The sequence below is a fragment of the Erythranthe guttata genome, chromosome 4, assembly GCF_056151865.1.
Source record: "Erythranthe guttata isolate IM_541 chromosome 4, IM_541, whole genome shotgun sequence".
Classification (NCBI taxonomy): domain Eukaryota; kingdom Viridiplantae; phylum Streptophyta; class Magnoliopsida; order Lamiales; family Phrymaceae; genus Erythranthe; species Erythranthe guttata.
Window position 1 is genome coordinate 2152803 of NC_142536.1, and position 23394 is coordinate 2176196.

The window sequence follows — 23394 nt, forward strand, 5'->3', positions numbered from 1 at the left end:
GAAAGTCTCTGAAAAACGACATGGAAAAGCAAAAGAAGAACATCAAAAGAGAAGGATAAGAGTAAAGCAATAGATGGACTGCGTATATCAGACTTTTTGAATTAAACGGTCAAAATCAGTCAAACCACTTAAGTTTAGCTTAAGTTGGCTATTGGGCTGATCCCAAGACTTGGGCTGCTCAATTATAACTAGGTTTTGGGCCCTATTCACATATAATGAATATCATAATGGGCCATAAATACTAACACATTTCACCAACAAATTTGCGTAATTTCACCATAACTTGATATGCGGCCCATTTGAAATTATTATTAAAATATTAAATATCGCTGAAAATAAATTGATTGAATTAAATATTTCTTCACATTTTTTATTTTCACTAAAAATGTGATATTAATTTTCACATTTCAACTGCAATTTTGGGAAGCAAAAAAGTTTACTGCAGTAAATTCGTCAATGGTGGTGGGGGCTGAAAATTACAGGGAAATCCCGCCTAAAGGTGAGTGCTCGCGCCAAGTTTGAAAACTCGTCTTCTTCCCCAAATCGAGTACCGCGCCAAATCCACCATAGATAAAAGCGAAAGTAGCAACCTTCACTTCATTCCTCCACTCTTTAGCGCTCCGAGGAAACCCTAAAATAAGAGAGAATTTTTTTTTAGGGGAAAATAAATCGCAATGTCGGAGATCCAGAACGCTGCAAGGTTACTGAATCCATGGAAATTTCATCTCCAGAAGCTCGGACTCGAGCTCAAATGTCCCGTCTGGTACGATCTTATTTACCAATTTCCCTTTGTTATGAGTGTAATTTTGTACGCACAATGTGATCTGAGGAACCCTAATTTTTTGTTCAATTTTTTTTTCATCTGTGTAGTTTGAACTTGCTGAACAAGCCCATGTTGCTTCCCTGTAATCACATTTTCTGCAAGTAAGTTGTACTTTTCTATTTAAACAACAATTATTGTTCCTTGATCTGTATCGATGAGTTTCCCCCCCCCTTTTTTAGGGCTATATGTTTAAACTTGTCTAAATGTCTACTTTAATTTACGCAGTTTTTGCGTCCCACCACCGTGCCAGTTGAGCAATCAGTGTCCTGCATGCCAGCAGCAGTTTACCGATCAAGGTATTACGCACTGACCGCAATTTATTCTCCTGAATATTTCCTGCATTTGTAGTTTTTGCGAAATACAATTTCACTGCCTAATTAGATGTTTAGTTTTTCTGATGCCAAGTCAAATAATTGATTAATGTTGCAGAAATCAGACCTGCTTCTTACATGGAGAACATTGTTTCCATTTACAATAGTTTGGATGGTGCTTTAAACTCTGCAGTCTTGCAGCTTTCATCTACTGGTAAGAAAGATATAGTTTTTTTCCCCTTATACTGTAACATTGAAATAATTTTGTGAACACGTAGCTCATTTTATGTAAATTTATGGTTCCCCTAGATTCTGGAACCCCGGTTCCAATCTCAACTTCCGCGGACCAGTCAAGAAAGAAACTCCGCGAAACATCACCCAAGAGGGAGATTAATCACAGTGATGCGTTGTTCATTAACAATGTTGCAAGTGGTACTGAATTAACTAACTACCTTGTATCAGAAGAGTTAGATGTGAATCATGGTCCAGAAACGTCACCTCGCAGTTCTCCTTCCTTTGGAGAAGCCAAAGCTGCTAAAGATCATAACTGTAGTCTGGGTAGAAACGGGGTAAGATTCAAGGTTTCATCTGGATGTAGCATGCACCTTGGAGTTTCTTTTCAGTAGTGTTTCTCAAAAGTAACCTAATGCATCATTTGTATTTAGTTATTCTTCTCCTATCTTGATGAATATGGGCAAACTAGTTCAACTGCTAACTGTTTGATTATTTATAAAAATATTAAGCAGTCCGTTCACTTTTTGCAAAGCATTCGTCTAGTTGCTATGGTACCTCACATCTTTTTTCCTAATACCATACTGCTCACCTTTGCAGGTTATAGGAGATAAATTTCTTACAGTTGAAGGTGAAGCAGATAACAAAGACACGCCTCATACGAGGGATTCTAAGAGACAAAAGAAGCTGAGTTATGGACCTGATGCAGTTTTGCAACCCCGAGGCTACAGCCAACAAGTGGTTTCTCATTCTGGTCAAGTTACACTTTACAATTGTAAAGAAGAATGCGAATCTAAGGAAGATACTTCTGTCATTTCTTCATCAGCACTCTGTGCTGCATCATATGACGATGGAAGTGTTTGCGCATTTTGCCATTCTTCAAGGATAACCGAAGTAATTTTCTGAATAATATTATGTTGCTCATTTTCTTCATGTGAAGTTGCTAAAGTTAATGTTATTTTTGTATAATATTTTGTCAGAGATTTGGTCTCCACCACACCGAGGCTCATTTTCTATATGTTGATTTGTGTTGTAGGGAACTGGAAAAATGCTGCACTATGCAAATGGAACTGAGGTAGCAAGAGGCGAACTTGCTTTTTCCAATGCTATCCCGGTCCACAGTAAATGCATTGAATGGTATGGAATTTGTTTGCATTAGTTTTATATTCTGCTAAAGTTGGATACTTTACTTCCCACCTTATTAGAAAATAGCAATAAGTATCTTGTTTAGTATTTGCTAGTAGATTTCATATGATCATTAGATGTTTGATTGCTGTTGTCTATATTGTTTCTTTACTCTTATTATCTTCTGTATGTTCAATAGTTACGACACTAGTAACTCTTCCAAATGATGGCACATTTTGGTAGTACCGCAGATTAAAATGCAAATATTGCTTATAAGTTACATATAAGTGACAATGAACTGATATTTGTACTTTTGGGCCTTTTTTATTGCAGGACCCCTCAAGTTTATTTTGTTGGAGAAACAATTAAGAATTTGGAGTCTGAGCTGGCTAGAGCTTCTAAGCTCAAGTGCAGTAGTTGTGGCTTAAAGGGAGCAGCACTTGGCTGCTTTATAAAGTCGTGCCGTAAAAGTTATCATGTACCTTGTGCTGTGGAGATTCTGGACTGCAGATGGGATCTTGTAAGTTTGTTTCTTACTAATTTGAGTTTCTGTTTGTGTTTTGAAGCTGTCTATTTCTCTTAGACTAACCTGCTTTTTATTAATACATCTTGTTTGCAGGATGACTTTTTAATGTTATGCCCCGCTCACAAGTCTGTTAAATTTCCAAGTGAAAAGTCCAACCTTAAAAGGCGTCATAGTGGAGAGATGTGTTCCTTGACCAGTGCAATGTATGGTGATTATCATTTACTAGTTGTATTCCATCTTCATAGTATGATATTAATAATGGCTAATTAACTAAAACAAGTAGCTCTTGGTATATTTATTTAGTCCCCTGTCCACAAGCCTCTAACTTCCATCAACTATTTTATACTCTAATCGAACTATTGAAGTCAACTTCGTTTAGAATGGTTCTACTCATCTCTTGTTGGCTTACAACAGAGTTTTTGTTATCTTGAACACAGCGCACCTGAGCAGTTGAACTTCTGGTCAACCTCTGCTAACGGGCCTCAAGAATGGGTTTTGTGTGGATCTTCTCTGTCTTCTGAGGATAAGGTTGGTTTCTGTTCAATATCAACTTTTTTGACTTCTTTGTGAATATGCTTACTGATGTATTTGATGTATATTCGAGAAACTAATTTCCCATTCTGATTTCTGGCATTCAGTGTTTGATGATCAAGTTTGGCAAACTTTGTGGTGCTACCGTGTTCAAGTTCTGGAATCCAAAGGTTACTCATGTAATTGCAGCCACAGATTCGAACGGTGCATGCAGTAGAACTCTGAAAGTCCTCATGGCAATTTTAAATGGAAGATGGATCCTTACTATTGATTGTAAGCTCTATACATCTGCTTTCATGCTTTACATATATATAATTATTTGGGAAGGACTGTGGTATCGGTTTGGGGGTGAAGACCAAATAATCTGTCGAAAGGTTGATGGTGCGAAACAAATTTGAGGGCATTAGATTCATACCTTAACTAAAAAATGATAATCTGGAGACAAATTACCTGCAAATCTCTGGCTTTTGTAACTACTTAATAATCTGCAATGTGTTTCTACGTTTAGGGATAAAAGCATGTGTTGAAGCAAATCGGCCTGTCAATGAAGAGCCTTATGAAGTTAATTTGGACAATCATGGTTGTCGTGATGGCCCCAGAACTGGCAGATTAAGGTCGTCAAATAATGTAAGCACACACTAACTCAAATTAATTGTTCATGAATTAGTTGCCAATGTTTAGGATATTTAATGTAATTTCATACATATATTATTTATGTATGAAATTATTTGCTGTGATTTTCTTGAAATTGTCTTGTTGGTCAGATTTGATCTATAGCGGTACTTGTCCTTTTATTGCACAGGCTCCAAAGCTTTTTGGTGGCTTGAGCTTTTACTTGAACGGGGACTTTGTTCCAGCTTACAAGACTGATCTTTTGGATCTAATCAAGGCTGGTGGAGGAAACATTATCGACAGCACAGAGCAGACAGTTGCACAAAGAGACAACGGAGAAACGACCTCTCAAATGATTGTTGTCTACAATCACGATTATCCTCAAGGATGTGCAGCAAAAGAATCTAATTCTCTTGTCTTCAATAGATTAGCCGAGGCTAAGGATGTAGCCGACGGCATTGATGCTCTGGTGGTCCCACACACATGGATCTTGGAATCAATTGCTGCATCCCAACTTTCGCCCTATCCTTCCTGTTAACAAGGTCATTCTCATATGTTCTTTCCTACATAGTACTTAAATATGTTTAATTTTGTTGTAGTTAATAGTTTGAACGTTGAATGATTTCCTTCATGAATGTATGGTTCTTTTGACAAAGAAAAAAAAAAATATATGGTAACTTGTGTCATAAGTACATATTAAGGAGAGCTTATGTTCTGGCTTCGTCATGAATAGAGCTCTTGTCTGAAACCTCCTCCTTCAGTTGTAGCTCCGTTTCAGCCCCCTTCTTCTCAGTATTATAAACAAACATCTTGGCAACAAAAAGAAAGAAGAGAAAGTTCACAAAGCTCAGAACCGCATAAAATGCGTAATAGTAGTCCAAACGGGACTTATTCAAGTTGTCCAAAATCCACCCTCTCCCGTTTCTCTTAGTAACCTCAGCCACAGTTGAAAGCAGGAAACTGCTCAAGAAATACCCAACTCCAAAGCTAGTCGTGTAATAAGCAGTTCCGAGGCTTTTCATTCCCTCAGGGGCTTGATCGTAAAAAAACTCAATTTTTGCCACCTCAGCAAAGTTATCCGCAACTCCCATCAGAGCAAACTGTGGGAGAAGGATAAAGATCGAGAGAGGCACTGTTTCTCCCTTCTTGAAAACCCCATTTTCTCGTGCGACGCTAAGCCGCCTCCTCTCAGCAAAGCATGCTGATGTCATGATGATGACGTGAAGTGCAAAGCCGACGCCCATCCTCTGTAATAAGGTAATACCCCTGGGGTTATTTGTGTACTTTCGCACGAATGGGACGAAGAAGCGGTCGTGGAGGACGAGTGTGAGGAGCATGAAGATTGTGACGAAGGCCGTTAGACAGGCTGGCGGGATCTGGAAGTGGGGGCCGATGCCCCTCTCGAGGGTGGTGCCTTGCTTGATGAAGAGAGTGTGGGTTTGGGCGATCATGGTGCTGGGTATGAAAGTTGATGCTAGTATCGGTATCATTTTTATCATTTGCTTTGTCTGTTCGACTTGTGTGACTGTGCATAGGGTCCAGGATGAATCTGCTCCGGTTTTCACTGCTGCTTTGTCAAGGATTCTACAAGTGATTGATGAAGCAACAACAGTTTATTACTGGTAAAAAAATGGATATCCCGAATCCTGCCAATTTTGATTCGAAACTTTAAATTACAATTTCCTTTTTACTGCAATTGGAATCAAACTGACACTTAAAAAAATGGATTTTTTTCTCAAGTGTTAATTCTGATCCGTCTGATTTCCAACCCTACGTGTGTGCGACTAGGGGTGAAATTGTAGCGAAAAAGAATGTAACGAGATTTTTGAATCCCTACGAACCTTATTTGACTTTGAAACAATTTCTTCTTTTTTCATTCTAATTCCCAAAGGCATGCACATACTAAACGTACTTTTTTGTCTTTGATGAAAAAAGTTACTAACCTGATAGAAGAGGAGTGATCAACCCTAAACCCACCACACCTTGAATACTCCTCCAAGCTCAGCTCATGCAACTCTTTCGGATCAACCGGCACAACCACCCTCCACTTCCTCACAGCAGCCACCACCACCCGGGCCATCCTCACCAACGGGCTCACAGAAACGGGCTTATGCCTATAATACCGCGAGCCCAAAACAAAGACCACTATCGAAACCGCTAGCCCAAGTGTTGGCAGAGCATAGCCAACGGTCCATCCCACGTTATCTTGAATATACACAAGAAAAGTGTTGGAGAATAGTGTTCCGAGGAATATGCTGAACATCCACCAGTTGAAGAACGATAGTTTCCGGAACTTCTCTTTAGGGTCGAAATCGTCAAATTGGTCGGCTCCCATCGTGGAGATGTTGGGCTTTGTTCCACCGGTTCCGATTGCTATTATGTATAGAGCGGTGTAGAAAATGGATATTTGAAAAGTTGAGGCCCTTTTGTGGCAATTATCTTGTTCTTGTTTTAGTTGACCACACGAAGAAGGGGGTCTTAGGTTTGGCAATGAAACTGCTAGTGTTAGTAACACCATTCCCTGATGAAAGAAAAAGAAGTTATTATATAGGTCTCTCTGTTTGGCGCGACGTAAAAGTTTAATTAAATCGAATTATACCGTAAGATAAACAGCCGATGCTATGATGAAAGTGCGGTATCGACCTAGGTAAGTGTCGGCGATGTAGGCACCTAAAAGGGGTGTCATCCAAACAGTGCCTATCCAATTTGTGACATTGTTTGATGATGTCACCGTGCCTTCGTGGAGCTTGTCTGTTAGGTATATTACTAAGTTTGATGCTATCCCGTAATACGCCATCCTCTCGAATACTTCGTACCCTGATAATAATCGAAAACAAAATAAAATAAAAATTGAAGCATTTAAAAAAGAAAGAATAGAGAGTTATAATTAATTACCAACAATGAAGTAACAAGCTTTCCATTTGCCTGTGGATGATCTTAGGACAGGTCTTCCTTTGAGGTCCACTGTACCATCCTCTGTGTAATCCTCTGTTCCTCTCTCTTCCATCGTCGACATGAGAGAGAAAGCGGGAGAGAGAGAGAGTCGGAGTTGATATATGTAATAACGTTGGCAAATAGCCAAAGCATAAATCGACAAAAGATCGGTTGTCCGAACTTGATTCGAAGGTAGTGTGATATTGCCGTTTGCTGATTTATTTAATAATTAATCAGGCTCATTTATTACATTTAAAAAAAAAATTAATTTTTCCTAGAATTTTCTGTTTGTAATTGAACTTTGACACCATTGATTGAGACCTGTGATGAAAATCTAGATAAGAAGACAACTTGCATAGATTCATTCATGGGTAAATTCCACTTTACCCCCTCGTACTCTGTCTGAGAGTCACTTTACCCCCTCGTACTCTCAATTTTATCGGTTTACCCCCTTGTACTTGTGCAATTTCCCAATACAGCCCTTTCCTTCAAATTTTGTCAATTTTGACTCTAACGCCATTTGGTCAACTCTGTAAATTACAAAATTGCCACTGCCTATAACGCGTCGTTTCTCCTCCGTCAATATTGTCATTTCTTCTTCTCCCACCACTTCCCCTTCCAAGATATCCCCAAATTGAACCCCTAACTTAGTAAAAATCAAGACCCAAAAATTGATCGATTTCACCCAGTGCAAAGAAAAAAATATATGAATGTGTGAAACTTTCTCTTTTCTAATCTCGAGAGTCAAAATCGAAAAAATTCAATATTTACGTCAATATTTTGATTCTTGACCAAATGGCGTCAGAGTCAAAATCGAAAAAAGTTGACGAAGAGGGTTGTATTGGGAAATTGTACAAGTACAAGGGGGTAAATCCACGAAATTAAGAGTACGAGGGGGTAAAGTGGTTCTTGGGCAGAGTACAAGGGGGTAAAGTGGAATTTACCCTAGATTCATTACAAAATACAAACTGTTTCATTTTCTTTTTTTATGGTGATTAAGGTGACTAAGGTGATCTCTCGGGGTTATTTCTGTAATTTCTCGCAAACGGGACGAATAATCGGGATCATAATTTTCTAAGGAATCAAAATAAATCTGAGAAAATTGACAGCATCAACATAATATATACCATGTTGAGTAACTCAAAATTACGCCCCACTCCTTGAAGTAATGTTTAATTATAAAAAAATCCCTTCATGTTTGAATAATTATAAACTATTTCCCTAAACTATATATTTTCTTACAAAATGACCCTCGTTGAACAGATAAAGTTGACACTTGTCAGGGTACCTAACATATAAGAGAAATACACAGTTAAGAGTGGTTGTAATTATTCAAACATAAAGATTTTTCTTTTCATAATTTGATATAATTTAGCGGGGTTCACCATAATTTGCTCAATCAAGAAAGTCAAATAATTCATATTTTGTAGTGGGATTCTATTATTATTGCTTCTCACGTATGAATTAGTAGGGAAGCCCAAATATTCAGAAATTCAAATGTGCTTTATTTAATTACTATTGGTATTTATTTATTGTTGGCTACCATTATTTTCTTCCCCATTTTATAACTTTAGAAATAAATAATTAGTGTTATCAAATTTTCTTAAATTAGCAAAAAGATTAAGCAAATGATATACAAGACTTTTTCCTCTTTACATAATATTAATTGTGCAACTAAAATTAGTTAAAAGGAATATAAATATATATTAATAAAATAAAGGGAATAAAATCTACAGTACAGGCTGGGTGACCATCAAGTCAAACTCCAACGGTCACTTCCTCTTTTAAAAATAGCGCTCGCAGAAAAAACCCTAACCCCACCCAAAACTGACCGTTTCACTCTCTACGCTCCCCCCTCTTTCTTTCTCTCTCTTCCTTTTTCTTTCTTCGTTTGCAGAGAGAGAGAGATGGCGACCGTTTAATTCTTCTGAAATCAAGGCAAGGAGAGAGAAATTATCGGGGTTATTGAATTCTATTGTCTGGAATGGGTTGTTTTTCTGGATGCTTTGGTGGCGACAAGGATAAAAAACGCCTCAAGCAGCGGATCAATCGGGCCAGCCCCCAACGCCAAGTAATGATCCTTTACTTAGCTATTCGGTTTTTTTTTTTTGGGGAAAAATGTTGCAGAAAACCGATTGAATTCCTGATTTTTTTTTTCTTTCTCGCGCATCTGTGTTTTGTTGTTTTAGAATACAGCTTTTGTTTTGATCGGGTTTTTGATTGTCTTTGTAATCTAGTCTGTTCAATTAAGTCACAGGAATTGATAATAGTATTTAATTTTCTTTTCGAATTAATTTTTTCTTGATTGTTTTGTTTTGGCCAAGAAACAAGACTGGAAGCTGATGAATTGTTTTGATGAATCTATTGTGAGCTGAATCTGATGATAAAATTTTTGATACAGAAAAACAGAGTACAGAATCTTCAGCAGGAAAATGTAATCACTGCAGACCGATCGATCGCAGAATCGATTCCCGTCGATGTGGTTTCGGAGTTGGGGTGAGTCGTTGTATCTCCCTTTTACCCTTTTGGCTGAATTGAAACTTTATCTATTCAATATTAGTAGATAAGCTGTTGATTTTTGTTTTCTCTTTGCTTTGACCTTAACTCGTCCCGTTTTCTGTTTTATTTAGTTTCTTGTTCATGGCTTCATGCTGATAAAATTTAATTGAATTTCGGTTGTAGAAATAAACCCGAGGCGGCTGTGCAGCAATTGAGCCCAAGCCCTAAGAAAAGAGTTACATTTAACTCAAACATCACGACTTACGAGCATGTTCCAGTCGGCGAAAGTACAGAATCTCTGCCGGATTGTACACTAAATGCTGAGGAAGAAAAGCAGGAAGATTTGAAGGCAACATCAAGTCAATCACAGTCAATATCCAGAGATGATAATTCCATCGCATCCAGTGTTGCATCATATCCTCCAAATCACAGGTACCATAATGCAAGAGACAGTGATGACGAGGCCGAAGAATTTGGTGATGACGAGTTAGATGACTTGGATGATGATGATGATGATTACGACGAAGTTGATATTGATGTTAGGACAGCTGGCAAGGAAGTTTGGTCTGAATCGGTTATAACTGCATCAATGGAGTTGAGCACAGAAAACCCTTTGGCAGTAGCCATTGATGAGGAAGTAGTGAGTTCTCTTGTGAAAACTAGCCCGTCCGATGAGGAAATCACAGCATTTGGATCAAAAACAACTAATGCAAGAGATAGAAGCGATTATATCAACTCACCGCTCAACCCTGTAGATAACATCACTCAGTGGAAAGTTGCGAAGTCGAAAGGCACAGCTGCATGCAAGCCACAGAAGGAGAATTTGACTGCAAATTTTGAGTCCCCTCGTATATCTTTCAGCCCAGAGCCAACTTTTGGGCCTTCGCCTTCGAGTTTCAAGTCAAAATCCGGTCGATCGAAAGATGCAAATAATCAAGAAATAGCAGTTGATGCAAGTCTTTCTAATTGGCTGGCTTCTCCTGAAATCACCACCACACCCTCAAAGAAAACTGGTTTTAGTGGCTTCGAAGACAGGCCGATTTTAGGTGCATTGACTGTTGAAGAACTGAGACAAATTTCGGCAACTCCCTCTCCGAGGAAGTCTCCTAGTCGAAGCCCCGATGAAATTCCCATTATAGGCAGTGTTGGGACATATTGGAATCATTCGAATTCGGCGAAGCGCTCTGATTCAGCAGCCTCTTCTTTTAAGGGCATACCAAACACAACTAGCAAATACAGAGAGGTACTTATGAAACGAGGAAGTGATTAAATGGTTATCTGTTCGTAATTTTTGTTTGCTAAAAACTTTTATGATATATGCGCAGGATAAGAGAGTTAACTGGCACTCTACTCCTTTCGAGACGAGATTGGATAGAGCTCTCAATCGAGGCGCTGCTGAAGCTTAATTCTACTACAGAGCGATTTTAGTGAAGTGTGGTTTTTTTCTTTTCGTGTGGCTATTTCTCGTTTGCTTTAGTTTCCCATGTCTGAGTACAGTTTGTTATTTGTCTGTGAATGCTATGGGACTTGCATATGCTGCGTATATATAATTAATTCATTGTGTATCTCTTTGTATCGTTCAATATTGTAAAACATCACATATGAAATGAATTCGTTGATTGGATTGCTTCGGTTATTGATGTAAATGACGCACGTCCAATTTCTTGATTCTATAGCATGCAAGAAAATCTTGGGAAAAAAACAAACAATTATATTGTACGCTTATTATGCATAACATAGCAATAATTCGAAATCAAAACTGCAAAGAGAAAAACGGGAATAACATCAACACTCGACACCACATTGCTTGAGAATAGGTCCAGTTTGTTTGGGCAAGAAAGGATCAATCCGAACCCAAACGAGCGAAAAAATCGAAGCCAAAAGAATCGACCAAAGAACCACAATCGTAGGCGTCCTGTTCTGCCTTCCCATCAAACCCTTGAGAAAAGGATAGAGATGAACAATAACCCAAAACGCAAAGAACAGCTTCCCGAACAGTGGGCCCCACGAACCGTATCCGTTATTAATGGCATCAGCAACTCCAGCCACAACACCAACCATGTTAAGGATGATTAAGGTTGTCGGCGGGATAAGAAGAGTTGTCCATTTGAAGAGATAGAGCTCTCCGAATTCGGCATCGTCGGCTGCTTTTGATGTGACGGTGAAATTCGTGTCCACTCCGGCGAGGACTTTGAGAAGGCCTTGGAAAACGGCGAAAAGATGGGCCGAGACACCACCAATTACCCAAAATTGCTCGTTCCTCCACCAGTCCTCGATGCTGACCCCACTCCACCGGAGCTCGAGAACTCCGGTGACTATGATTGAGAGGAAGAGTGCGATAAACCACACACTTGCTAGGTTATTCAGCTGTGTAAGGAGAACGAGATTTTTAGTTAGAAAATGTCGAAATTATTCTTAATTTTGAACATATGCGATATTCCCACGTCGTTTTCTTGTTTAAGTGATTGATCACTAATCTTGAATTCCGACACAGTTTTTTTCAAAATTTCAAAAGAGGGCCAATTGATTAAACTAGTCTCTTTCTTGAGAAGAAAAAATAAAAAAGAATTAGTTTCACCGATATTCATAGTCGAAGGGTACTTACAGTGGGAACGATAAATTTGCCGGTAAGAAGACAGACAGCTGGAAGTGTGCAATAGGCTAACAGAGCAATGGAAGTGAAGGGGTACACAACGGTGTTAATATACGAAAGTCTTTGAAGCCACTTCAATTTTCCACCGAAGCCGTACCAAAGTGGACAATGGCGACTAAAAAAGATCTCGACTGAACCAAGAGCCCATCTCAAAACTTGGTGCAACCTATCAGATAGATTTATAGGAGCTGATCCTTTAAAAGCAGCTCTCTTTGGTGTACAGTACACAGACTTCCATCCTCTACAATGCATTTTGAATCCCGACAAAATATCTTCTGTAACCGACCCGTAAATCCATCCAATCTGTCAATTAAAAAAAAAAAAATCAATAGTTTATTTTTCAATAATAAATATTTCAGAGCCATGATTTTTTCTTTTTTTTTTTTTGGTTGTCAAACGAACCTCTTTGCCCCATTCGGTTTTTTCTTCGTACCCACAGCTAATAACATGAATGGCTTCCTTGATTAACGACGATGGATTATTCCCTTCAGGGAAACCACCATCTTCCATGAGAGTCGAAGCTATGAAAACAGGCGACATTCCGAATCTTTTTTCGAAGTTCTTTTGTGACATGAGTGACGATTTCTCCAATTCGTCGTACCCTTCGAGACCTTCTTCGATTTCCTCGAGATCGAAAGCTGCTGCGGATGATTTTCGAGTGTAGTGCTTGCCCATCATTTTCTTCTTATTCTTGCTGTACAATTTCCCAAGCCCGAGTAAAGATTTCAATCCCTTTTTCTTGCTACCCTTTGACTTTCTTGATCCACCGCCACAACAGCAGCAGCACCAACTGGGCCAACAGTCACAAGTCATCTTCGGCCGCTTCTCAGAAGCAGGGGGATCATACCCGTATAATGCCTGCCGGTTAAATACACAACCGGTGCCAACATATACGGGCCCTTGGATTCCATCTAAACCTTTCATGTTTATCTGTTAATAAAACAATTTTTTCAATGTCAAAACTATCTATCTCTGATCTTATAGAATGATTAGAACAAAAAGTAGGGAATGAACTACTGTAGATATATATAATAGCTTACATCAAAGAATACGACATTGCGATTAGCGTATCTATCGTGTCGATCGATACCGTCAAATCGCTGAGGAAATTGGACGTAGCAGAGCTTCTTTCCGATTTGAGGATCCATCAGAAAGCACATGGCTTCTCTAACAGCTTTACTGTTATTGAGGTAGTGATCACAATCCAAGTTCAAGATAAACGGCGCATTTGTAAGAACTGCAGAAACTCGAACCTGTTGATTTTGCACAAATCAAATCTTTTCAGTTCTTTAAAAAAAAAAAAAAAAACAGCAAAATTTAACTAATTTGACAGATATTTATTTACCAGTGCATTTTCTGCTCCAGCTTTCTTATGGTGCTGATATCCAGGTCGTTTCTCACGCGACACGTACACTAGTCGTGGTAGCTCCTTACCTTCGATATCGAGCGCACCTTCACTTCCCAAATATACCTACAGAATCAAGAAACTTCATATCAGCAAGTTGATGAATGATTTTGAGTATCGTTTGACGAAATATTTTATTCTTATTATCCGTAATCGTTTTTCAAACCTGAATCATGCCAGGGTGATCACGAGTATTGTTCCCCGGCCATGGAGTCCCGTCTTGCATCACCCATCCTTCTTCGGGTTTTTTCTGAGCCTTCGCCACTAAAGCATTAATTCTCACCTTAAACTCCTCATATTCTCTCTGCAATAAAATAAACAACTCCGTAAGAATAAATCCATAATTTACATCAAAATAACAAAAAAATGATTCACAAAATTACCTTCATGGCCCTTCGATCCTTAACGAATGTAGGCTGAACCTTATCTTTCAAGTAGTCCATTTTCTCCGAGAAGTAAAACTCGGGCGCCCTCGGCTCCACACTATACTTCTTACAGAACGGGACCCACCGCCTCGCGAACTCAGCCGTTTCAGACAATGCATCGAACAGAAGCATGGATGCACCATCATCCGACAGATAGCAACTCACCTTATCGACCGGGTAATCAACGGCCAGGATCGAAAGAATCGTGTTGGCTGTAATAATGGGAGGTTCCTTAAGCGGGTCCACCGAGCTCACGAAGAAGTCAACGGGCGCCAGCCTGTCGGGCTCGCCCTCTCGCTCGAACCTCAACGAGAGGCGATCGAGATAGGTTTCTCGGTTAATGGGGGCCCATTTGGGGAACTGGTCGAGAATCCAGGATAATCCGAACCATATCTCGCAGATAACGGATATAATCCATAGAGGATAAGCATCCTGTGCTGGGGTTAGGATTCGAAAATGGAAGAAGAAACAGAGGATTACGAAACGAACGACGATTACAATCCGGTAAGGGCTGATTAGGCGGGATGGGATTGGGACTTTTCGCCAGAGGGGTTGTCGGGCTTCAGCTATGCTGAAGAATCAACACAACAACAATCGAAACAATTGGTACTCAATTTCAGAAAAATTAGGGCACCAATACAATTTCAATTTCTATCGGCAAAAAAAAAAAAAATCTTACAGAAAATCATCGTCGTCGTCGTCGTTTTTGTCGTTTCCTCCGTCGCCGGTTTTGGTGACGAGGCCTCGCTTTTCCTGTCGGGATTTCCATTTCTCCATTCGCTCTTTCCATTCCTCGTTGTCGGGAGATTCCTTTTCACCTTCAAAATCTTTACCTGCAACTGTTTGTGAAGAATGATTGTTTGTGAAGGGGAGTTTTATTAAATATAGGGTTTAATAAGTAGTTTGATGAGAAATTTCGATTTACCACTTCCAGCAACAGAGGGAACTGCGTCGACATTAGTGTGAATTTGATGCTGATTGAACTTTACTTCCTGCACTCGCAAAAAGTAATTTGAATTTCGCGCGTTATTCTATTCTATTTATTTATTTATTTATTATTACTGAATAAGTAAGTGAATATATTCAAATTATTATGTTGGATCAGAAATTGAAATTAAGAAACCCGATATTCGTTATTCGGGCCATCTTCATATGGGCCCGATTCATTTTGGAGTAATATTTTTTAATTCTGAATTCCGACTATTTCCATTTTTCGATTTTCTTTTATCGAAGTAGTACAACGAAATCAGTCTTGATATGCATTTTATATTATATGTTAATTAACAAAAAATGGAATCTCCAATTTCGGCCGGTTTTGATTAAAAAAAAATCTCTATTTTTGATTTTTTTAGGCGAAATTGAAATTAGTTTTTCAGTTCCGAATATACATATTTATTTATTTTGCAATTATTCAAAAATTGCTAATTTCGATCAAATAGAATAATTACCGAATGATGAGTGGGATCGGGAGTGTAATCATGGTGATTCTTGAGCTCAATTTGATCTTCAAAATCATCGTAATAAGCTTCTTCTTCATCCCCATCAGCCTTAGGACAACCTTAACAAAAGTACTTACTACACATTAGCTCCTGACCAACATCATTTAATAAAATTCATTCTACATTTAATTTCTCGAAAAAAAAAAATATTAATTAATTTATAGACCTTTGTGGCGCTTGTAACGAGTGTGGCACTGAGGGCAAGTCTGGTGCCCGTCGCTCCTCTCGTAATCGTAGCAAGGTCTACAAACCGGGAACCCGCACTCGTGACAAGCAACAAACGCCTCTCCACTCTCATGCATGATTCCAATCTCGTCCCCACATATCCGGCAAATCTTGGCCGTCGATTCGGGCATTGGATGCCCATCATGCTATAGTCGTAAAACACATGCATGCGTTTAGTTAGTCGAGCATTAATACTTATTTTTTAAAGGAGATTTGTTTGAGCAAGAAATTAGTTACCTCGTCGGAAGAAGTGTGGAGAACACGAGAGCCGGTGAAGAGGGCAGCCATTGTTGCAATTGATAGTGAAGAATGAATGAATGGGGTGTGCTAGATAAATAAAAATGGGGAGGGTAGGTTTTTTGTTAACAAATTAGTGTGTGTTTGTTGAGAGAGGGTACTACACCAGCAAATAGGTAAGGGGTCAATATTTTAATTGAAGGTTTGATTTGAAGAGAAGTTATATTAATTGGTGAGAAGAGGGACAGTGTCTGTTGTTGTTGTTGGTTGCTTCTTCTTTTATTTTTTACACTGTAGGAAATATTTAGTGTAATAATATAATGATACCCTGTCTTTGTAGCTTCCACTCTAAGGTATTTTTCATATGTATATATATATATATATATATATATATATATATATATATATATATATATATATATATATATATATATATGTGTGTGTGTGTGTGTGTGTGTGTGTGTGATTTCTCAAACAAGACACAAGTTTTGTAATTTAGACTAATTTCTACGCGACGAAGCAATTAAAGATACTCATTCACAATCACAGGTCCCCAAATTATTGAATCATAAGTTCTAAACATTTGTACAAAGCTTCAAAATGAAGAGAAATTCGGGTGGGGTGGGGCCGGAAAGGTAGGTGTCATGTTCGAATCATTTTTTTTTCCACAATACATGTCACGATTGCCTAAGTCAGAAGACCTACAAATTTCGAGCGGAAATTCAAAACAAGTTTGTGAGTTGTGACACTCTTAAACATTCAAATATTGCTTATCGACTAAAAATCTTCACCGAAAAGGAAAAAAAAAGCATCATGCGCCATGAAAATTCATCTAACAAATAGACTCGGAATTTCAGAGCTCCCTTGTGAAAGCTTACTCTCGAGAGAGCTGGTGAGCCGTTTTATCTGTAGAGTCTTTGATATGATCCAAAAAGACGACCTTACTCGTCCACTTTCGCACGCTTTGTTGGCGGTGAGTCAGATTTTTCACCAGCACTCGACTCGGGATTTTCAAGAACTACAACCTCGGCTGCTTTTTGTTTTGGCGCAAGAATTTCGCACTGCATCTGCCAACTCTTTAAGAGCGTTCTCACCGGCCGAAGAGGCTCCGCCCTTGACCAAGTCAACTGCTTAGTAAATTGGTTTGTCTATTTCTTTCATACACATTCTACATGTGAAAAAGAAAAAAAAGGTTTGGATCAGTAGTTTCCTCCTTTCTTACAAGAGAAGCAAATCTGTTTAAGTGAAAAATACCAAAACATGGTCAAGATATGAGACACAAACAAAACCAAGTAACACTATTTCAGTAAAATCCAAATTGCCTCAAGAGCAAGACATTTTAATCCAACAAAATCTTGTACATATTGACAACTATTCCGACAGTCGTTCAAGTTACGTTCAACCTACAACTATTCATTTAGTACACTATACAGATGTCGTTTCAGACATTCTCAGACAAACTACATAAGCGGAAAAAATAAAAATGATACGGTATCTTCAATAGCCATGCTTCCTTTTCTTCTGATCCCTGACTACTGAGAAAGAACTCACTGCATGCCGTGAATTGGCAAGCTCGCGAGGAATCACAGCACCAGAAGATTCTAGAATATCAACCAACTCTGGAAATATTTTCTTATCGTCCTCGTTCACAAACACAATCGCCGCACCATCTTCTCCCATTCTCGAGGCCCTACCAATCATATGCACATACTCTTTTATCGAATTCGGCACGTCAAACACAATAACCTGCCTCACATACAAGAGATCAACTCCTCTGCCCAACACTCCCGTACCCACAATCACACTAACTTCCCCAACCAAAAACGACCTCACTACATCTCTCCTCTCCTTCATTTTTTTCCCTGTTTACATCTCTCCTCTCCTTCATTTTTTTCTCATTCATTTTTTTCTCACCATGGATGGATAAAGCTTTCAGCCCTCTTTCGAAATTGTTGCGGGGTACATCAACACTTGAGGATGCGATAACTTGCTCTCGAAACCATTTTCTCGAAACCATTTTTCATGGCGCAACGGTCTAGCTAAAAGATTTTTTTCTTTTTTGGCTGGATACAAAATTGTAACTCACACTTTTATCTTATGCCAAGTGACATTTCTAACCAATGATTATGATTTATCTTCATTCAACGACTATAGTTTATCCATTAGAAGTATCCATAGAAGTATCTATATATTTTTAGTAAAAAAAAGACTTGGAGTAAGTTTCTAGAATGGTCTAATCACTAATAAACTATACTTCTAAACATTTGTACAACATGGTCTATATATAATTTCACAAACAAGACATAATTTTCGCAATTTTCACAGATCCCCAAATTATTGAATCATAGATTCTAAACATTTGTACAAAGCTTCAAAAGATGGAGAAATTCGGTGGGGCCGGAAAGGTGGGTGTCATGTTCGAATCAAATTTTCCACAATACATGTGACGATGCCTACGTCAGAAGACTACAAATCTCGAACGAAAATTCAACAAGTTTGTGAGTTGTGACACTCTAACATTCAAACATTGCTTATCAACGAAAAAATATTGAGGGGAAAGACAGAATTTCACAGCTCCTTTGTGAGCTTACTCTTCTAGCCCTACTCGAGAACTGGTGAACCGTTTTCTCTGTAGAGTCTTTGATAGGAACCAAAAAGACGACCTTACTCGTCCACTTTCGCACGCTTTGTTGGCGGTGACTCAGATTTTTCACCAGCACTCGGCTCGGGATTTTCAAGAACTACAGCCTCGACTGCTTTTTGTTTCTCCCCCACTAGCTGAGAAGTTTCTCCCGATGTTTTGGTAGTTTCGCCTTTCGTTTCATTATTCTCAGCTTCTACTAGTAAATTATCTTTGGCGCAAGAATTTTGCACTGCATCTGCCAACTCTTTAAGAGCGTTCTCACTCGTGGAAGAGGCTCCGCCCTTGATCAAGTCAACTCCTGACTTGCACTGCTTCTCGAACATCATCTGAAGATATCTCCCCTGTTCTTCTATTCGAAGCTGTAGATTTCTTTGAATCTGCATAATATTTTTTTTTACGAATTAATATATGAAGTGCACTGCAAAAGTGCCAGCCATTCCCCAGAAAAAGGCTTAAAAGTCATTCCAGAAACTTAAAACTTATTTCACATTCAAATAGTAGAGGTTGAAATTGTACAATTTCATAATCGGGAAGAAATTTCGCAACAGGGACATCCAATATTCCAGAGAATATCATATAGCAAAAGTAGAAATTATATCATGTCTTTTGTACATAATTTTTCTTGTCTTCAATATCTGTGGCAGTTGCGGTATGCAAATTGCGGTTTCCTATAACGTATCAAAATAATATAATGCTAGACTTAAAAACCATTGGCTGCTTTAAATTTGTTTTAACTCTTCATAACATACCATCTACTAGCTAACAAATCAATTTAGTAAATCCTTCATTTTTAGACGGTTCTCTTAAAAAAAAAACCATACCTCAAGTTGTTCATGAAGCCGCTTCTGAACTTCCATCTGCAATCGCAGTGCTTCAGTGATCTCAATACCCCTGTTTTAAAACCAGAGACTCATAACAATCAGCAAGAATAACATATGGCATAGAAAACAGCCAAACACAGGAAAAATAAATATATTAAGCTACATTTTTTTTTCAAAGGTTCACGTTCAACAGAAGAAATTAATGCAATTGGATTGCCGAAATGGAAAGTGAGAGTGAGGAAGAGGATATTTGACCAGCATCGCCAGGTGAAGCTAGACATTAGAACAAGAGTTCGTGTCTTTACATGAAAGATTAAACGTGCAATACCAAAACAGAAGCCAGAAGATCTGGTCAGGGTTCAATAGGAAATTAACAGAAACAAAGGGATACAAAGATATTTATAAGCGAACATATTTTTCGCTGACATATTCGACAATTTCAAAATGTTCCAATCGAGCAACCATATTTGGTCCTTTTTAACAGTCATCCAATCATTGTTATGGTCATTTGCCCATCCGACTTTAACTACAACATTAAAAAAAAAAGGAGCTATGAAAACTAGTACAGATATCAGAGTTAATAGTAATACCATCTAAAAGTTTCAACTCAACAGAATACATCAATTACAAGACGTGATTTAACGAAATAAATCATAGCATTTCAGTTTTTAGAATTCATCACAGAACATTAAACTCACGTTTTTAAGTCCAAGGATGATAAATCTTCAATGGAGGCAAGTTTTTTCTCTGAAGATTCTGCAGAAGAAAACATTAGGCAATGATCAATATTCTCTTCTATGCACATTCATTCATGAAATATTTGAGAAGAGTAGAACCTAGCATCCGAGGTCATCGCCAAGTGAAAAAGCAAAGAACAAGAACATGGAGTTCACATTCTAATGTGTACTTATTATAGGTCACAGACCACCACAAAAGAAACGAAAAATAATGGCTACCAAGCAATTTCATCGATTTTCAAGAAAATTGGCAGAACATGTATATAGCACTGCACCATCATCAATATCACTGTTGTGAAATGGATGATGAACGAATGGGTTACAAAACATGAAGAAAAGGGTATACCTTCTGGTGTCTCTGGTTTAAATCTAGCTGTCCGATACTTCTGCAGTTCAGAAATCGGTATTAAGAAGAGTGAGAAATCCAATCGATGCAGGTTTAGGAAAAGGTCCGAATATTCCATACCTGCAAGTGGCTTTTCACATGATAAATGGTCAACCCGTCAACTTTCATTTGTTTCAGGACACCCTTGGGAGTAGCTCCTGTATCAAAGATACAACAAATGATGTTAAGTAGCAGCGCAGTGATTTTACATCAGGTTACTTGAATCAGTGAAGCAAGCAAAATAAAATTACTTTCACTGCCACCAAGCTTGTTGACTGCTTCGACAAATGCCTCATGAAGTTCTGGCGTCCAACGCATGCGCTGCTTTGCTGGAGCAGCATTTGCAGATGATGATTGACCGCCACTGGTGCAAATTTCTCCAGGTGTGCCGGGGAGGTGTAGGGATATCTGAGACTGATTCATGGAGATATTTGGTGACTGTTCAGAAATCTGATACGATGGCTACAGCAAAACAGATAAAAGAAGAGAAAATTTATGTCATTGACTCAATTGAACGGTAGTCAGTATATCATACGCAGAAAAAATAAAATAAAAAAAATCCACCTTTGGTGCTGGATCTGCAACAGTTGCATCAGCAAGAATCCCATTCCAATCAGTAGCCAAAGCATCATTATCAGTAATAAGCTGATCGGCCCAATCCTGCCAATCACTTGGTTTACCGAGATCCTCGGAGGGAACGGGAATGCCACCATTGGTACTAACATCTAGTTCATTATTCAGGATTGTGGTATTCATTGGAAAATCAAGAAAATCGGGCAATGTTTCCGTGCACCACGAATCATTGTTTTCTTTGTTAAACTGACTTGATGCAGTGGATTGAAGAACCCGAGAATCAACAGGATGTGCTAACATAACCGACTTCCCACTACTTGTTGATTGAGATATGAAGGGGGGTTGCCTTGGATGTCTCTCTTGTTGTTCTATAGTTGAAAAATGAAGATTGGTAGAAAATCCTGAAGAAGAAGAAAATATATGCCCAACAACCCCATTGTTGGAAGACAATGGAGCTGGCTGACGATGCATGAGTTCCCTCTCTACGGAAATGTACTGGGAGTCGGAAAATTTCGGAGACGACTCTTGCAGAGCAGCTGGACGAGCAGGAAATGAAGGAGAGAGTGCTGCAGAGGCCCCAAAGTTACTAATCTGTCTGCCACCTGATCTTTGAATAGATAAAGCTGGTCTTGCTTCCATTTTTGGCTTGTGTTTAGTTAACACCTACTTCAATATAAGTTATTAGAAACCAGCTCAGATTCTTCAGTCACCTGTTTAACTGAGCCACAAGAACATGCGTCAATTTCATATCTCAACGTGTTAAAAAAACACATTTACTAAAAGAAAATGAATAAAAATTGTGACTTATCAATCAATGTCAGACTATTTTGAAAACTGTGAACAACAGATCTTCCTCTATGCAGGCCAGACAAGAAATAAAGAAGCATAATTTGGAGGTTTCATGCCTCGTAAAGGTGGGCGAAAATCCTCACATCTAGAAGGTGAAATAAAACATCTCAATTGGCAAATAAGATCACTAAAGAACAGGCGGCACGATATTAACGTGGTCGTATGGTCAAGAATCTGTTCATTTATACAAGTCCAGAACTCCATTCCACCATAACATCAAGGTCTTACATATTACCAACGCTTTTTCAATCACGGAAACACCTAAACTGTACATCACCGACAAAAAACTCGGAGAACAAGCTGCTATAAGCTAGATGGCGTGCTTGCAAACAAACCAATATTAGTCTAATCATGTGTTTAATATTTTGTAAAAATTAGTCAACAAAATCTATCATCTCAAACTCATGATGAAAGATGATTCAATTGCAGAACCGAAACCATGCACCAAGGATAAATACATTAATCTCAAAAACAAAAATTAGGTCTACAGCCTTGGCAGATCAAATCCAATGGGTAAATGACGTCAGAATAATACAATAGTAATCCTAAAAAAATAAATATCTTCGGTAATCAATCAAATAATGTTTTTTTTTTTAGAAATTAACAAGAAAAATCCTATGTTCATAACAGCGAATGAACACCACTTTTCTCATAACCAAAACAAGAGATTAAAATTCAATAATCAATTCGAAGTCAGCTTTGGGAGAAAAAAAAACCCTGAAAATGGACAAATTGCTGCAAATTCAACAGAAACAACCAAAATTAAAAAACCTTACGTTATAATCAGAAGCGAACTCATGAAATTCAGCCACAATCCCGCGATGGCTGAGCTATAAATTAATTGTGTTGGAACGGCACGCGCGGCCTGTTTGAGGGAAGTTCCGTCACCGGCGAGTGGACAAAAGGGAAAAATGTACGGTGACAAGTGCGCCTTTATTTTGATGTCTTCTATATGAGTTTGGCTTCATCCGATTCATGTTTTTTTTAACTCGGGGGTATATATCCGTCTCACGCGCTTCCTGTGGAGCGTGTAGTTTTATCCCCCTTTCGTTTAATTAAAATACTATATAATATATTGTTCAGTGTAACGATTAATTAATCTAAGGTTGTATTTTTTATGTGAGGAATTTGGATTAAACTATTTGGAAAAGAAATTTTAAATGATTCTAAGTGCAACGAATTTGAAATTCATCACAATAATTAAAAAAAGAATGCTAAAGATTTGGTATTCATTACAAAATATTATTTATCAAACCACCTTCATACATTTATTATTATATATAAATTTGAAATCCTCTCTTTAAATTCTTATAATTGATTTGTGATTTGCAATTTTCTTGACTTTTGCC

General features: G+C 38.3%; 5 protein-coding genes across 7 annotated transcripts; 2 read left to right on the forward strand and 3 right to left on the reverse strand.

Annotated features, from left to right (window-relative positions):
- Positions 1-363: 363 nt before the first annotated feature.
- On the forward strand, positions 364-4907 carry BARD1 (breast cancer associated RING 1). Its single transcript, XM_012975406.2, has 13 exons — positions 364-763; positions 871-924; positions 1049-1119; positions 1253-1348; positions 1444-1703; positions 1966-2259; positions 2402-2502; positions 2824-3010; positions 3110-3219; positions 3454-3544; positions 3655-3820; positions 4056-4174; positions 4350-4907. Exons 1-13 carry the CDS (start codon positions 675-677, stop codon positions 4695-4697), a joined length of 1986 nt encoding a protein of 661 aa, XP_012830860.2. The 5' UTR covers positions 364-674; the 3' UTR covers positions 4698-4907.
- Positions 4766-7281, reverse strand: LOC105951932 (protein NRT1/ PTR FAMILY 5.2). The gene is made up of 4 exons (XM_088816331.1): positions 7055-7281; positions 6759-6976; positions 6103-6680; positions 4766-5743 (listed from the first exon to the last, which is right to left on the reverse strand). Exons 1-4 carry the CDS (start codon positions 7173-7175, stop codon positions 4867-4869), a joined length of 1794 nt encoding a protein of 597 aa, XP_088672457.1. The 5' UTR covers positions 7176-7281; the 3' UTR covers positions 4766-4866.
- A 1606-nt stretch (positions 7282-8887) lies between these two features.
- Positions 8888-11228, forward strand: LOC105951943 (uncharacterized). Its single transcript, XM_012975429.2, has 4 exons — positions 8888-9164; positions 9495-9589; positions 9776-10835; positions 10918-11228. The coding sequence occupies exons 1-4, from the start codon at positions 9078-9080 to the stop codon at positions 10996-10998; spliced, it is 1323 nt and encodes a 440-aa protein (XP_012830883.2). The 5' UTR covers positions 8888-9077; the 3' UTR covers positions 10999-11228.
- CESA4 (cellulose synthase A4) lies at positions 11195-16301 on the reverse strand. The gene is made up of 12 exons (XM_012975394.2): positions 16037-16301; positions 15741-15945; positions 15524-15633; positions 15001-15067; positions 14755-14914; positions 14034-14646; positions 13817-13954; positions 13591-13716; positions 13286-13498; positions 12648-13175; positions 12198-12548; positions 11195-11959 (listed from the first exon to the last, which is right to left on the reverse strand). The coding sequence occupies exons 1-12, from the start codon at positions 16085-16087 to the stop codon at positions 11378-11380; spliced, it is 3144 nt and encodes a 1047-aa protein (XP_012830848.2). The 5' UTR covers positions 16088-16301; the 3' UTR covers positions 11195-11377.
- Positions 16302-18343: 2042 nt separating this feature from the next.
- Positions 18344-23131, reverse strand: LOC105951903 (protein PHOSPHATE STARVATION RESPONSE 1). Of its 3 annotated transcripts, none has more exons than XM_012975381.2 (8): positions 22822-23131; positions 21188-21914; positions 20875-21037; positions 20705-20781; positions 20585-20624; positions 20200-20257; positions 19502-19571; positions 18344-19057 (listed from the first exon to the last, which is right to left on the reverse strand). In XM_012975381.2, exons 2-8 carry the CDS (start codon positions 21833-21835, stop codon positions 18701-18703), a joined length of 1413 nt encoding a protein of 470 aa, XP_012830835.2. In that variant the 5' UTR covers positions 21836-21914; positions 22822-23131; the 3' UTR covers positions 18344-18700. The 3 variants fall into 3 exon arrangements, with proteins under 3 accessions (XP_012830835.2, XP_012830829.2, XP_088672465.1); XM_012975375.2 differs by having other exon boundaries at positions 20875-21085; XM_088816339.1 differs by having other exon boundaries at positions 20875-21085; positions 21188-21906; positions 22822-22962.
- Between the last annotated feature and the right edge of the window lie 263 nt (positions 23132-23394).

Excerpts from the sequence above, each read along its gene's own strand:
- LOC105951932 (XM_088816331.1), bottom strand. The coding sequence starts at position 7,175 with ATGTCGACGATGGAAGAGAGAGGAACAGAGGATTACACAGAGGATGGT. Across the intron at positions 6,681-6,758 it reads CATCGGCTGTTTATCTTACG|GGAATGGTGTTACTAACACT; the intron begins GTATAATTCGAT and ends TTCTTTCATCAG. Across the intron at positions 5,744-6,102 it reads GATCACTCCTCTTCTATCAG|AATCCTTGACAAAGCAGCAG; the intron begins GTTAGTAACTTT and ends AATCACTTGTAG.
- LOC105951903 (XM_012975375.2), bottom strand. The coding sequence starts at position 21,835 with ATGGAAGCAAGACCAGCTTTATCTATTCAAAGATCAGGTGGCAGACAG. Across the intron at positions 20,625-20,704 it reads ATGTGAAAAGCCACTTGCAG|AAGTATCGGACAGCTAGATT; the intron begins GTATGGAATATT and ends TCTGAACTGCAG. Across the intron at positions 19,572-20,199 it reads TCATCCTTGGACTTAAAAAC|GGGTATTGAGATCACTGAAG; the intron begins GTGAGTTTAATG and ends GTTTTAAAACAG.
- CESA4 (XM_012975394.2), bottom strand. The coding sequence starts at position 16,087 with ATGGCTGCCCTCTTCACCGGCTCTCGTGTTCTCCACACTTCTTCCGAC. Across the intron at positions 15,068-15,523 it reads CCGATCCCACTCATCATTCG|GAAGTAAAGTTCAATCAGCA; the intron begins GTAATTATTCTA and ends TTGCGAGTGCAG. Across the intron at positions 14,915-15,000 it reads TCCCTCTGTTGCTGGAAGTG|TTGCAGGTAAAGATTTTGAA; the intron begins GTAAATCGAAAT and ends CTTCACAAACAG.
- LOC105951943 (XM_012975429.2), top strand. The coding sequence starts at position 9,078 with ATGGGTTGTTTTTCTGGATGCTTTGGTGGCGACAAGGATAAAAAACGC. Across the intron at positions 9,165-9,494 it reads GGGCCAGCCCCCAACGCCAA|AAAAACAGAGTACAGAATCT; the intron begins GTAATGATCCTT and ends TTTTTGATACAG. Across the intron at positions 10,836-10,917 it reads CAACTAGCAAATACAGAGAG|GATAAGAGAGTTAACTGGCA; the intron begins GTACTTATGAAA and ends ATATATGCGCAG.
- BARD1 (XM_012975406.2), top strand. The coding sequence starts at position 675 with ATGTCGGAGATCCAGAACGCTGCAAGGTTACTGAATCCATGGAAATTT. Across the intron at positions 2,503-2,823 it reads CACAGTAAATGCATTGAATG|GACCCCTCAAGTTTATTTTG; the intron begins GTATGGAATTTG and ends TTTTTATTGCAG. Across the intron at positions 3,545-3,654 it reads CTCTGTCTTCTGAGGATAAG|TGTTTGATGATCAAGTTTGG; the intron begins GTTGGTTTCTGT and ends TCTGGCATTCAG.